At 41.1% G+C, this 14,560-nt stretch overlaps 1 protein-coding gene and 1 pseudogene across 1 annotated transcript in view; one reads left to right on the top strand and one right to left on the bottom strand.

Annotated features, from left to right (window-relative positions):
• RNF10 (ring finger protein 10) overlaps positions 1–11,265 on the bottom strand; it is a 31,014-nt gene extending 19,749 nt beyond the window's left edge. The window contains exons 1-2 of the mRNA XM_017661237.3: positions 10,920–11,265; positions 3,338–3,534 (exon numbers count right to left, since the gene is read on the bottom strand). Coding sequence (XP_017516726.3) covers positions 3,338–3,534; positions 10,920–11,076 — 354 coding nt within the window. The 5' untranslated portion in view covers positions 11,077–11,265. The remainder of the gene's footprint in view (positions 1–3,337; positions 3,535–10,919) is intronic.
• On the top strand, positions 11,139–13,042 carry LOC108397687 (small ribosomal subunit protein eS7-like; annotated as a pseudogene).
• The last annotated feature ends 1,518 nt before the right edge of the window (positions 13,043–14,560 follow it).

Genomic DNA, 14,560 nt, shown 5'->3' with positions numbered 1-14,560 from the left:
TTTTTATCTTAACAGATCTTGGGAGACAGCACTCCACACACACACCTTAGTCAACTGGGACTTTGTAGAACAAGTAGTGAGTAGCTCAGCTAAACTGATAAGCTGTCAGTGGGGACTGTGGGGACACAGAAGCTGTTGGCTGGGTTCACTGCTGATAGCCTTTTCCACTTGGTCTTACTGTAGATAATTCCCAGAGATCGGTCCGGGTGTCTCCTGGAGTTTATGTAATTCACCACAGGAAGCCCAAGACTTTGCGGTTATCCCTTCTCTCTCATCCCCTACACTGTCATCTCCATATGGCTCTGCTGTCCCCTAATCAGTCTTCCACCCCAATGTCCCAAACTTAGTTAAGAGCATATGCTCACTCAACAAATTCCCCCACATCCTCGAACTTCTATCTTCACCTTGTTATCTGAGCTGGCCTACTGTCAATCTCAAATACTGCCCATCCTGATTCCTGATTATCCTTCCAACACGGTAACCTCTTAATTCCTTGACCTCCTCCCCTCCAATTAGCTTGCCCTTCACCCTACCTCAGCCACCCATTTCCATGGGCAAACCATCTAGATCTGTGCTGTCCAATACAGCAGCCATTACTAGTCAGATATGGCTACTAAGCACCTAAAATGTGGCCTGTGCCACATGATGAAATAGCATTTTAGCTACATTGCTTAAATATATTATAGTTAATTTCACCATTTCTTAACTTTTTAACGTGGCAACTAGAATATTTTTAATTCCATATATAGTTTGCATTTCTACTGGAAAGCACTGTCTTACAGTCTAAACCGTGCTAACAACCAGCACCTTAACTTTGAGCACCTTATATCCAGCCAGCAACTCACTCCTTTCCCCATGTGTCCTTTTGTCCTCATTCCAACAATTCTTCAACACCACTGGGATCTCCAAACCAGTGGTCCAATCCCCCAAATTTTCTTTCCTTCTTTGGCTTAGATCTATGGTCAAATGCCCCGTTCTCTTTGTTTGCTTTACTCACCTGGCAAAAACTTCCCCTAATTAATCCAACTCTGCCTGTTCCACACCAACACAAGAGCAGTCACACACAGCTCAGGAATACACCATGACACCAGTCAGTCTCACTGAAGTACATAAACCTGCTACTGCCTAGCAGTCACAATGCAATCCTACTGCACTGCTACCCAGACAACTCCTCCATACCTCAGGCTTCCAAACCTCAGCTCACCTTACATACTGCACTGAGACAGTAAGAACAATCAGAAAAGAACTTCCACACTCTTCCATCAATCCTCTGCCTTCCTCCTGTTACTGTGGATGAACCAGCAAAGCTCCTATCTAAGCCAACTCCTCCACCTCAGTACTAGATTGCAACTCCTCAAGAACTCAAGGACACTGTTCCAGAACTCTCCCCCTTTCCTCGGCATCACATTTTCCCTCTCACCAGAATAGTCCCATTAACAGAGATATGTTGTAATTTCTCTAACCTTAAAATCTTGACTTCACAGGCTCTGCAGGCTACTGCCTTACCTCTCTGCTCCCCTGTAGAGCAAAGCCACTAGAAGGTACTGTCTAAACTTGCTGTTTCTTCTTCCCATCCTCCCATTTTCCTTAGATCAATGCCCACCAGGTTTTTGTCCTCACCACTCCATCAAAGTAGCTTTCATATTTTCAAATCTAATGGTTATTTTTCAGTCTTAACCTTACTCAGCCTATTAGCAGTGCAGGACAAAACTGATCACTTTTCCAAATGGCTTTCAGTTCTCTTCTGCTTTTTTGCTGGTTCCTTATCATCCTGACTGAGGGCTCAGCCCTTGTATCTACTCCCTTTTTGCAACACTCAATCCTTAATGATCTCAGTTACATAGCTGCAAACACCGACTATATGTGAATAGCTCTCTAGCCTGGGTCTCCTTGAATTCCACACTACTTGGAGGTCTAAGAGGATCTCAATGCAAATATAACAGTTCCAAAGTAAAGTTATTTATCTCAACCCCTTATCTTCCCCCTTACCCCAAAACCCTGTACTCCTCTTGAAATCTTCCCCCATTTCAGCAAGTGGTACCTGAATTGGACTCCTGGCAAAAACATTAGTCATTCATTTCTCTGCTTGGACCCCATATCTAATATATGTTGGCTCTACCTGCAAACATCCTCCTAAATCTATCTCTCACCTCTATCACTCTGTTTCAGAGCTTCTATCACTCTCATCAGGAATATTTTAACAGCCTTCTAACTAGCCTCCCTGTTTCCACCCTAACCTTAAAAACTCCAAGTCAGATTACTTTTCTTCTTAAACCCTCAGTAACTCCCATCTCTCTGAACAAAAATGAAGACCTTCACAACCCCACAAGATCTTTCCCTTTCTTTGGCTTCATTCCTTTCTCTTCCTTTACCTCAAACACACCAAACCATTACCACATCTGGTCCCTTGCACTGTTATTCCTTCTGGCTAAGATATTCTTCCTAAAAACTGTATGGTATGCTTCCTTGCTTCCTTCCTACCTCCTAAAAGCTTTCCTGAGACACTTTCTAAAACTATATTCCTTGTTACTCTCTATCCCTTTACCTCTCTCAGTCTACCTTTACCTAATTCAATAAAAACTTACATTGGACTTACTATATAATAGCTTGTCTCCCCAAACGAGAATATAAGCTCCCAAAGGACAATGTTCTGCTCAGTGTTGTATCTCAAACTTCTAAATGGTATTTGGTGCATAGCAAGTGAGGAATAAAAGCATTCTGGTCAATGAATTAATTCTTCCATGAGTGCATCCATTAAATTTATCTTACTCTGTAAGGTTACACAGTACGGAACATTTAAACAGCAGGATAGTTTATTAACCAGTCCCTTGATGATGGCATTTAGGCTGTTTCTAAATTTTGTAGCTACAAATAATGCTGCAGTGAACTCCCCTGTATGTAAGTCTTTATGCACTTACAGAAAGATACCTAAGAAACTCCTAAAATTGTAGTACCTGGTAGTAAGGATATATAACATTTAACATTTTGCTAGGCACCCTAGGGCAAATGCCATTATAATTTTATTACCGATATTCCAAAGGATACCAATAGTTCAAAAGTTGTAACAAAAGGACTATACAAATTAAGGTACCAGCTTAAATTTGCTCTAACTTCTCACAATCCATGAGTATGTCTTCTTCCTCCAAGGAAATTTTCTTAACCTTCAAGGGCAGAAAGGAAGCAAAGTTCCAAACCTAGTTAATCCTCAACTACTCAAGACAGCTTGGGTTAGTTATTCTCCCAGTTCTTCTTCCTTCCCACAGCCACTGATGAACTAGAGGAAGAAAACGGAGCAGACATCAGGCTCGTGTCACAGGGAGGACCCTGCAGCGCGTACCTCATCACGTCTTCCACCATTAGGAGATGCGCTAAAGAGTCTGTTGCTGCCGCCACCCCGCTGAGGAGGCATCTTGTTAAAAGCTTTGCTTTTCTGTGAATTGGAGCGACGGAACTGGTTGCTAAAATTTTCATTTTTAGGGTAGGAAGGTTCACGTTTACGGTTGTATCGCTTGGATCCACTCGAGTTCTTTCCATCTGAAAGCAAGAAAAGCTGAAGAATTAGTTAAGAAATGACACTATACTTAGCCAACTGCTCTCCATCTCCTAACAAAGTTGTTTAAACAAAGGTACATGAGCCATGCCACAACTTCCAAGAAATCTGGATTTGGGCCGTGGCATTAGTGCTGTGGGCAAGACATTCCACAGTAAGGTGGATGAATACAATATACATCAAGCCACGGAGATTCTCAGGTCACATATTTTTTTTTTAAACAGCACTTAACTACTGCTCTTGTAAAAGTCCATTCAGACAAAGTGACAGGAAATGGAAGTCCCATCCATATTAGGGAAAAATGTTTTTTCTGGAGACAGTGTGGAAACATTACTCTCCTTAAATTACAACACAGCTAGATTCAATGGTACAAGAGATTAGCCTAGGCCACAGCAGTTGTATTCAAGAGGCATAAAAGTAAAACAGTATTTATGTAAGTTTTAGAGGTCAAACTAGGAAGCTACTGACAAAGTTGAGCTTTAAGAACATGTTAGATCAGCATGAGTTATACCCTTTTAAAAAATATGGCTTGTCTTTTTTCTCCAATTATAATAATATGTGTTCAATTTTGAAATCTGTTAAGAAAAAATTGCCAGTACTATTTAAATACAAACCTATGAAGGGTTTTCCTTTTACTCTCATCTTATATACTTGCCCCCACAAACAAGCTTCCACAAAAATGACATGCAAACAAGATAGTAATACTTATTACTCCATGAGCATTTACATGCATCCCTAGTCTTCAAAAGCATGACTGATGACTGCACTGCTCTCTACCATATGCAACCAGTCCCCTATCACTATACATTTAGGTGGCTTCTAATTTTTTGCTAGTTTAATAGCACTGAATCCTCTTTAAGCAGAAGCCTGTGTTGTGCATATGATTATATCAAATTCTCAAAGTGGAATTAGCAGAGCAAGTATGATCATTAAAGCCTTTTATATCCTCACTGCTTTCTAGAACCATTATACCAATTTATTTATAGTCTATTAATACTATAAGAGACAATGTCTAATTCACTACATTTTGAATAAACTTAATTAAATTGAATAATCAAAATAATTTGTTTTGAATTTGAATTTCTCTGATAACTAGGAACACTTTTTCAGTCTGTTGACCATTTGTATTTTGTGTAAAGAACTTGTTTGTGTTCCTTGCCCCATTTTTTTTCTACTGGGGAGCTGAACTGCATAGATTATTTTGTCCCAAATTACACAAAGAACCTTAACTAGGCACACTTTTAACATGTGCCAAAGTTTACCAGTTAGAAAAAAGAGAAAAATAAAATCTGAGAGCCACATACAATTAAGTAACAAAGGTGAAATAAGTCTCCAAATTAGTCTTTGGACAAAACAAGACTAATTTATCTCCTTACCCTCTAAGACTCTGACTTTAAGTATACTCCCTGTATACTTACTATTTGGGTAATTTTAAAAGCTATACCTACAAGAAATAATTTCTAGACAAGATGCCCCGCTCATTTTACAGCAGACTAAATAAATCCAAAGTGAAGTAATCTTCACAGAAAAGTGGAAATTTGAGATGAAAAGCCTGAGTTCAAATTTTGAAAGCAACCACCTCACATGTGGTTTATCAACAACATGGGATAAATGAGAGATATGCCATCCTCTCCAAACCTGACCAAACTACAAACCGGGAGTCAATCTAAGAGTCATGTGAGATGGCAGCAATATAAACAGAGAACCGACAGTCACAGAATCCTTGCCAGGATAGGTTCACCCCTAACAGATACCCTTAATTCCCTGTCAGTGAAAGTGACCAGAGTTCAATCTGAAGTCTTAGTGTTTAAGAACCACATTTTTACCTACCACTTCAGTTAGCAACAATTACTTTCAAATATGGCATCAGTGGTAGCAAGTAGAAAGTGAAGCGTCAGATCTCATACACATTTTGCATTGCCTTCAACCTATGGAATTAGTTTATAAGACTTTGAATAAGTAGAAAATTCAGAGGGATACAGAATCCCAGCTAACTTAACCATGAGAATAAATGAGGTCTTATGAAGACAGGCATATACAGAAAACATGTATTCCCCAAATGTCATTCCCTACACCTGTTTCAGACAGATCCTGCAGCACTGACCTTGTTGCTTTCAAAACAAGCACCTAATAGCTTGCAGAGATTTAGATAAAGCCAAATTCTACACTTTGAGGGCTCAAGAAAGTAAGCTGGCACTCAGCAGGAGGGCTCTTCTCATTTCTTCATTTATTACCACACTGGCAAGGAAACAGTTTCATAATGCTTACGTAACTCCTCTCCAATGGTCAATGAACCACTCATTTCTAAAACAGATTACAACAGCTGACCATATATGGATTCCTGATTTCAGTTGTTCAAATCAACTCACTCATCTTGTCTTCCACTTACCTACTGGAATGAGATCAAACATCTAAAGTGAGAGGTTCGCTCTTATCTCTAGACCCAGGCAACAGGCAGCTAAAGATTGAAGGTACAGTCAAGCCTGAGACCCAGAGATAAAATTCAGAGTAGTGTTTTTGAGATGTTTCAAAAACAACTTGCCAGGACGTACATCCATACTCCATAACTTGGGGGTCAAATTTATCCTCCTTTCTCTGAAAGAAGATAGCAATGAGAGGATCTATTTTAAATTTCAGAAAACGGACAAAAAAGTCTAAGTCCTGAGAGAAACATATTCTTTACCTAAAGTTTTAAACTTCAAAGTGGGGTTTCTCAGTCCTGGCTGCACAACAAAATCACTGCAGAGACTTTTAAGTTACAGAGGCCAGGGCCCAAGGGCGCAACCCAGACTAAAGAATCAGAAAAAACTGCCAGAGCAGATCCCCACACATCCCTATTTTTAAAAAAGGTCCTCAGGAGATTCTGATGCACAGCCAGAGCTGACAGCAACTGCCAAGAACTACTGTCAAGACACATTCCAAAATGAACAAGACCATTAGTTAAATGGCTCAAATCCAAAACTCCGGATCCCAGAGTCAACAAGAGACTTGAACACTTAATCCAGTGTCCTAGTTGTTCTACAGTACCCTAATAAAAGGGTCTCTACCAAATAACAGTAAGCATATCTCAGTCTCTTCCCCCATTACAAAATAAAGACCATAAGCTTTTCAAAGTTAAATTATTTGGCATCAACATTTCTAGTGCTGGTTCTAACAGGTGGCACAGCCTAGGGGTCAGAACACCAGCCAGGATGTTTTCTGCTGCTGATTCATGCTGTAATCACAAGCAAGTTGCTTACCCATCACCCAGAGTGGTGGATAAGCTCCTCTAGAGAGGCAATTTATGGCCTTATTACAGAATCAACTGACCTCAAACTGAATCCAGCTAAAATTAATAATTCTGAATGAAAGGAGACAGAGATAGTATCAGGAATGATGGATGTGCCAATAAGTTACCTGCTCGATAAGTGAATTTTACAAAGTGTATTTATAAATATTGCTTAGGACTTCTTGAGAAATCACTTAGACAAATCACTAACCCCTCTAAGCTTCAGTTTTTTCATCTATAAAATATGCCCTCATCCTCAACCCTCCCTCCCCACAGGGTCACGAGGACCAAGAGATAACTTCCACAAAGTGTCTACCACAGTGTTTGGCACACATTGCTGTTATTTGAAAGCCTATTATTAATAAATCTAAGTAATTCCCATCAAGAGCACCTGTTAACTTCCAACAAAGCCATAAAACCAAGGACTCCAGCCAATAGGCCCAGAAATTTTTATAACTTCTCTTATTGAAGGCCTCAAGTCACCTCAATTTTCAAAGCTATCAAAACATCTGGGTCCATTTACAGCTCTCAGGCATTCTTCAAGGCAGATTACCACTAGTAACCTGGCTTCTGATACCGGAATAAGAGGAAGAATGTCAGGACAGTGCTTCATATCACCAACCTCAAAATAACTGCTTCATAATACCTGACCTTCCCTTAACCTCCATGGCAGTACCATCCCCCACCAAGGGAGATGGGGCAAGAGGATGGGTCCAGGCCAGGGTCCACTGTTTATCCATAAACTGGCTAGCCTCTCTCTTGCCTCTTTTTACTTTCTTTGCTCTTTCTAAATAACTTTACCCTAACCCATCTCTCTTCTGAGCTATATTCCATGGAAACTCACTAGTAAAAACATTCATAAAGCTGCACTTTAGCCCTACTGTAACAAAGCTGTAGGCATGTACCCAAAGGAATATTACATGACTGTCTGAAGCGATTACCCACGGCAAAGAAAATATGGTATGCCACTCTGGCCAGAATGAACAAGGAAATCTTTACCTATTTCCTGTGTGCATGAAGGGCAAACTTAAGCTAGCTGCCGGAACAAAGACTCAAGTATATTAATCACATAGATAGGAAGCAAATGACCATTTATGGCACACATGGTTTAAGGAACAGAAACCAGAGTATTTTTCCTATGTGAGGTAGGGAATGGAGAAGAAAAATATTTAAAAATTGAAAAATTCTTGTTCTTCTTACTTTGACAAAAGGCAGGCAAATTATGTCTTTTCATCATATCCTTCCTGTTTTCCTTTCAACCCAGTACACTGAAACTCAAGAGGTCCTTTCAACAATTTCCAGCAGAAACAAGGATATCAAGTATTGAGTTAGCTTTTGAAATATTAACAGAAACCTTTTTGCAGGAATTCTGCTGAATTTGAGTCTACTTTTTGTTTGTGGCAATCGCCCAGAAGTAGAAGTCACTGTGGAAGTAGAATGATTCAGAAATGTTATCTGTTGTGGCAGCATTGGTTCCAGCTATAAATTTTTACAGCAGCATATGCTACCCTCCCATCCAACCTTAAAAATTAGCCAATACCCAGTTTCCTAAACCATTTTTAATCTTTACTTACTCTGTTTTAGGATTTGCTCCTGAATGCAAGCAGTGGATTATGATTGATAAACTCTGTAGTTAGCTACAAATCTATTCTTCTTTTTGCTAAGAGAATACACATAGTAGTAGCCAGAAAAGTGGGCACTGACAATGGCAAATATGGTCAAGCTTGTCTAACAAATATAGTCAACAAAAACTAATGCTACCAGAGGACACGTTTGTGTATTTCATAAGTCCCTTACATGTTTTTTTTTGTTATCATTAATCTACAATTACATGAGGAACCTTATGTTTACTAGACTCCCCCCATCACCAATTCCCCCCGACATACCCCCTTTACAGTCACTGTCCATCAGCATAGTAAGATGCTGTAGAATCACTACTTGTCTTCTCTGTGTTGTACAGCCCTCCCCGTGCCCCTCTCCTACATTATGTCTGCTAATAGTAATGACCCCTTTCTTCTACCCCCCCACCCCTTATCCCTCCCTTCCCACCCATGCTCCCCAGTCCCTTTCCCTTTGGTAACTGTTAGTCCATTCTTGGGTCCTGTGAGTCTGCTGCTGTTTTCTTCCTTCAGTTTTTTATTTGTTCTTATACTCCACCCTTACATGTTTTTATTTCCTTCTTCAGAAGCTTTCAATTAAGGTGAACAAGTGTTTTAAGAACATTTTTAGTATTTAACTGTTAAAAAACAGAAATCGCTTTAGTTAGAATGCCCCCAACAGTATTTACTCTATACAATTCTGTTTGAAATGTTAACACTGACAAACTTGCTTTGGTCAAATTACCACAGAATTCTATACCATCTTGTTGGGAAATCAGTTCTTCTAATCAACATATTCAAAGTCAGGTACAATATGAATCAAATTCCTTAAACACCTCATTTTTGTTTGGGTTGTCACTAACTTTAACCTACTGCCTCACTAAAGAACAAATTTAAGGCATTTATTCCAACTGACTCATGATTGTATGCTGGTTGCTTAAACAGAAGCTCCAAAAGAATAAGCTGAGAATTCAGACAGCTGGAGAACCCAAATCTTTAACTTAACACCTGGAAATGGAGTGCAAAAGTTATTTATCAACTACACTGAGAAATACTCAGACCACTCTAAACCAGTTCCCACTATGGCCAAGAGGGCTGGCTACCTATCTCTAGACGGATCTGTGAGAAAGCTACACATACATGTACACTATCCCTAAAATAGTCTACACAATACTGCCTGGCGTGGCCTGGGAGTCCACATTAATCCCTGCTTAGGTATTTAAAACACTTGTTTATTTTTGAGACAAACGGTCTCCACCTGAGTTCCATAAGCAATCTCTAGAAGTCCTCAGCACACCAGATAAACAAGTTTTGCTATATCTGGCAGATAAAGTTTGAACTCAAGTCAGCCTTACAGTTGTTTTTCTGTGTGTTTGTAAGTCAGCCTTACAGTTTTTAATCTTAAAAAGTTTTGAATAACTAGACCTCTCCATTTGAGGGACTCCAAATGTTCACCTCTGCCACACGTCCCCAATCTCACAGAAAACATCTTCCTATTACTGCTAATACAATCAAAATACAAAAGAGCAGAGATTAGTACAAGGGCTTTTAAGAGGGAGAGAGCTCAACTCCAGACTCTGCCAACCCCTAGACTCCTGGCCTCTCAGCTTTCTCTCCTTTAAATATGAACAATTCCACCTCGCTGGATAGGTTGGTGACTGGAGTATCAATAATAGAGGTAAAAGCATAGCCCAGTACTTGGCATATGGTAAGGCTTCAATAAATAGTAGCTATTATTTACTATTTGAGAGACATGACTCCAGAAATGACACCACTCTCGCCTAACATAGGGAAATAGGCATGTGTACTTGATGAAGAGGTGTCAGGTACTCTCCCAAGTCCTTAGCTCTTTGTTTTCCTTTTATCGTTATCTCTACTTGGCAGGTAAGGGGATTCAGACACTCAGTCAAGGTCTGGCAAGCCCAAAAAGACTGAATCCAGAGCCCGTGCTCTTCACCACTATTCCATACTTGACAAAATCACTCAAGGACGAGCCTTCTTCAGCAAAGGATGAATCTGGGGCCAGGTAACTAAATATTAGATATGGGTTTGTAAAGTTCTTAGGCCCTCCCCTCCCCTGTTTAAACTTGAACACTATTCAATGTAAATTCAACATTATAGGGTAGAACAACTTAATGGTTTTAGGAGCGTAGACTGATGAGTCAGGCAAATCAGATCTTAAGGCCTTTTGTGAGGCACGGACTAGCTGAGGGACTTCAGTTTCTGAACCTCAGTTTCCTCATCCGCAAAATGGGCCTACGACTAGTACCTACTTCACTGAGCTGTTTCGAGAATTAATCTAAGAAGTCACGTAAACCACTAAGTACAAAGCTCATTACGTGTTAATTGTAAATAATGGGAGCCATGAAAAAGAAAGAAAGGTAGGAACCACAACAGAAAGCGGAGCCTGTCCCTGAGTGACCTACCAGTCACCAGAGCGAGGATCCTCCCCAGGCCTAGGGGCGGTCGTCCCCTGCCCACCGCCTTGGGAGCGCGCCCTTACCGCTCTTGGGTTTAGACTCGCCGGCCGGCCCCACCGAGGCGGAGCGGGGCGGCTGTTGCCCTTTGCTGCTGCCCGAAGAGGCGGAGGAGCTGCTGGAGCTGCTGTTCTTGTCCATGTCGGAGGCGGTGGCGGCGGCGTTGGGGGAGCTCTGCGGCATCAACGGGGGCCTCGGCGGCGGCGGCGGTCGGAGCGGAGCGGGCGCGGCGGGGACCCAGGCTCATGGCGTTCGGGGCCGGTGGGGGTCGGCGGCGGCAGCGGTTCTCGGCCTTCATGGCGACATTTTTCCTTGTTTCCTTCCTCGGCTTCTCAAACTGAAAGGAGAAGCGGCGGGCGGGGCTGTCGAGCCCGGCGGCGGCAGTAACCGAGGAGGAGGAGGCCGGGGCTCGGAGGTCCGGGCCGGGCCTGGCGGGGCGGAGGCTGCGGGGTAAGGTCAGGCGAGGGAGGGTGCGCGAGCCCCGCCGGCCGGCCGGACACGCTCTCCCGCCGAGGGGCAGGGGAGAGGGCTGGCTGCCTTGGTGTCGGGGACGGGTGTCTCCGACACAGCGACCGACACTCGCCTCTAGGCCGAGGCCGCGCTGCTCCGGGAATGGCGACGAGTCGCCAAACAGCATCTCGAAGAACCCGGATGGACTATATATAGTGGAGAAGTGGGAGCGAAGCACTCTGGGAAATGCAGTTTTCTGCGTACATCCGTATCTAGGGGTTTTTGCCCTTCCTCCAACCCCCCTCCATGCGGGGTAGGGCGTACAGCATGATGGAACTCGTAGTCCAGGTTTTAATCTTAGTACGTTCGTGATGTGTATAGCAACATACACTACTACTAATAACGCATCCAAACATTGGAATATCTGTGGAATTCCTTTACTGACTCAATGTTCTTATTCTACTACCAATATAAATGTAGTTATTGCTCTTATTCTAAGTCCTAATAATAACGATAGCTACAATAATGACAAAACCTTACATTTAATATCACTCTTCAGCACTTGCTCATACAGTACCTCATTTCTTTCTTAAGTCATTTATCAGTGTAAGTCGTTGCTATTTCATTTCATTGTTAAAAAGTTATTATTAGGCACTTTTTCATTAGCAAACTGTGTGCTGTGCAGTTTATATGGCTTATCACAATCCTCACAATAACGCAGAAGAGGAAATGGCCTCAAAAAGTTTAGATAACTCACCCATGAGCACATAGTTAATAAGTGATGTTTTCAGCTGTACATGAAATAAGCAGTTCTCTATTTTATAGATATGTACACTGAGACATAGAAAATCATACATTTTAGAAATCACATCACATCCACCTGTACTTTGGAAAATTATGATTCCTTCCAGCCACAGCAGTTTGAGATTCGAAGGATCACATAAACACACTGTTAAAGAGATGAACAAATAATTTCTCAGACTAACCTTAGCTAGTTAGAAACCAACTACATGTCAGGCACTGTGCTGAGCACAAGAAGTGCCAAAATACATTAAGCCTGAAGCCTTTAATATACACATAGGTTCCTAAGTTAGTTAAACAGATAAGAGTACAATGGCTGGACCAGTGCTCACCAAGGAGAAAACCTGTTTAGCTCGAGCTCAAAGATCCTGAAGCCCAATGATAAGAAGCCAGACAAGGTCAAGTTTGGCCTCTCCCAGACTCTCCTTGAGGCTGACGAGCCCAGCTAAGGGAGCTGACTTATAACAGCAGCCAAGGAAACTGAAGTTGGTGATGATTGGAAAACTATTATAATCTTTGTTGCCATTCCTCAACTGAAATCTTTCCTGAAAACCCAAGTCTAGCTAGTACATGAATTGAAGAAAAAGTTCAGGGGGAAGCATGTTGTCTTTATTACTCCCAGCCAACTTGAAAAAGCTGTTAAAAAAATAATAGTAAGCAAAAGTGTCCCAGGAGCCACACTCTGACAACCATCCTGCAGGATGTGGTCTTCCCAAGTGAAGCTGTGTTTCTTCATCCTAAGAGAATGAATGCAACTGGATGACAGTGGGCTCAAAAAAGTTCATTTGGATAAAGCCCAACAAAACAATGTAGAACACAAGGTTGAAATCTTTCTGGTGTATGTAAGAAGCTCATAGGCAACAATGTTGATTTTGAATTCCCCGAGTTTAAGCTGTAAACAAAAATGACAAAAAAATATATTAACAGAAAAAAAGAAGAAAGAATCTACAATGGAAGATCATAATCAGGGCTATTATAAATTTAATACAAAATGCTGACTAGAGTAGAGGTTTCAAGGAGGGAAGTACAAACAGCTGAAAGGAATAGAGGAAGACTTCCCAGAGGTAGTGTCACTTGAGTTGAGCATTGAAGGATAAGTGGAATTCAGCAGTCATGTGTGAACAAATAAATAAATAGACAAAATCCTAGAATTCCTCGATTGGGCCCTTTTAGGTTCTTTATTAATCATCACATGCTATACAAAACAATAAGTACTGTACAAATGAGTCAATTAATTTCTTGAATTAACAGGTTTAACTGGAATACTAATCACATATTTTAAAATTTCTCCAAATGCCCTCCACCAGTCCTTATGTTGCTTCACCTTTTCCAGTTTTTTTCCCCCTACAAATCATATTGAGATGAGAGAATAGCTACACATAATGTTGATCTGGAAAATTAATTTTATGTCTAGAAGGAACAGCTCCAAATCCTGAAGTCTATTTTTATGTATGACTAGATGTGGAAGATAATAGTAAAATTCCTTGATGAATTTCTATGTCCTTTAACAAAGAATTGAGAACCCTGATTACATGTACGAGTTATTCCTTTCTTCTATCACTCACAAAAAATTAAAGAGAGGGAAGGAGAGAAAGCCCAATGTGCTTCCTCCAAAAGAAAGCATTAGATGTCCATCTGCCAGGCTACATTAAACTAGAAAGAGATTTTTCATTTTCAAAATAGTTTCTTAGGGTCCTTGGCGCTTTCTCCTTGTGAAATATTTACAGGAAATATACATTTAAAAATAGACTCGAAGCAGAAACATACAAAAATCCAAGCAAAACTCACCACCTCCATTCTCTGTTGCACAAGATGGTCTACATTACTTACCCTTTCCATAAAAAAAGAACAGAAAAATCTGGGATTGAAGTAAAACATCCATGCTATGCCAGTTGGAGCTAGAAACGTAGCATTGTGACAGCAGGAGAGGGAGGGAGGGTGAGTGGTGACTGGTTCTGACTTGCTAAATAGATGCCAGAGCTTTCCTTCCCATTTACGAACTTCCTAGGTTCATAAAATGGAAAGACCAAAGAACAGTGTTTCCTATGTTTACTTTTTAGAGTAGCCTAGCATATGTTTCTCAAGAGGTCAGGAATTCCTTGCATCAGAATCACCCCATAAATTTGTTCAAGTAAAGACTCCTAGTACCAAACTAAAGACCCATACCAGAATTACTGATGGAACTTATCTTTTATCTGGGGCATCTTAAAGATCAAGCCAAGTGATTCATACGCACACCAAAGTTTGCAAGAATTGACGGTGTATCTGTGCCTTGTAACCACACCGTACCTCAGTTTCCCCCTTCTGCACTAGAAAACAAGAGTTACCCGAAATCTTGCGAGTTAGTATTCCTACTACAGGTTGGCAAAATTCAGAGGCATAGCCGCTGAGAGCTGACTTAAGTCTCTGCCTAAGG

Source organism: Manis javanica, chromosome 15 (assembly GCF_040802235.1).
Source record: "Manis javanica isolate MJ-LG chromosome 15, MJ_LKY, whole genome shotgun sequence".
NCBI classification, from domain to species: Eukaryota; Metazoa; Chordata; class Mammalia; order Pholidota; family Manidae; genus Manis; species Manis javanica.
The sequence above is the reverse complement of the archived record's forward strand: the minus strand, read 5'-3'. Positions and strand labels throughout refer to the sequence as shown.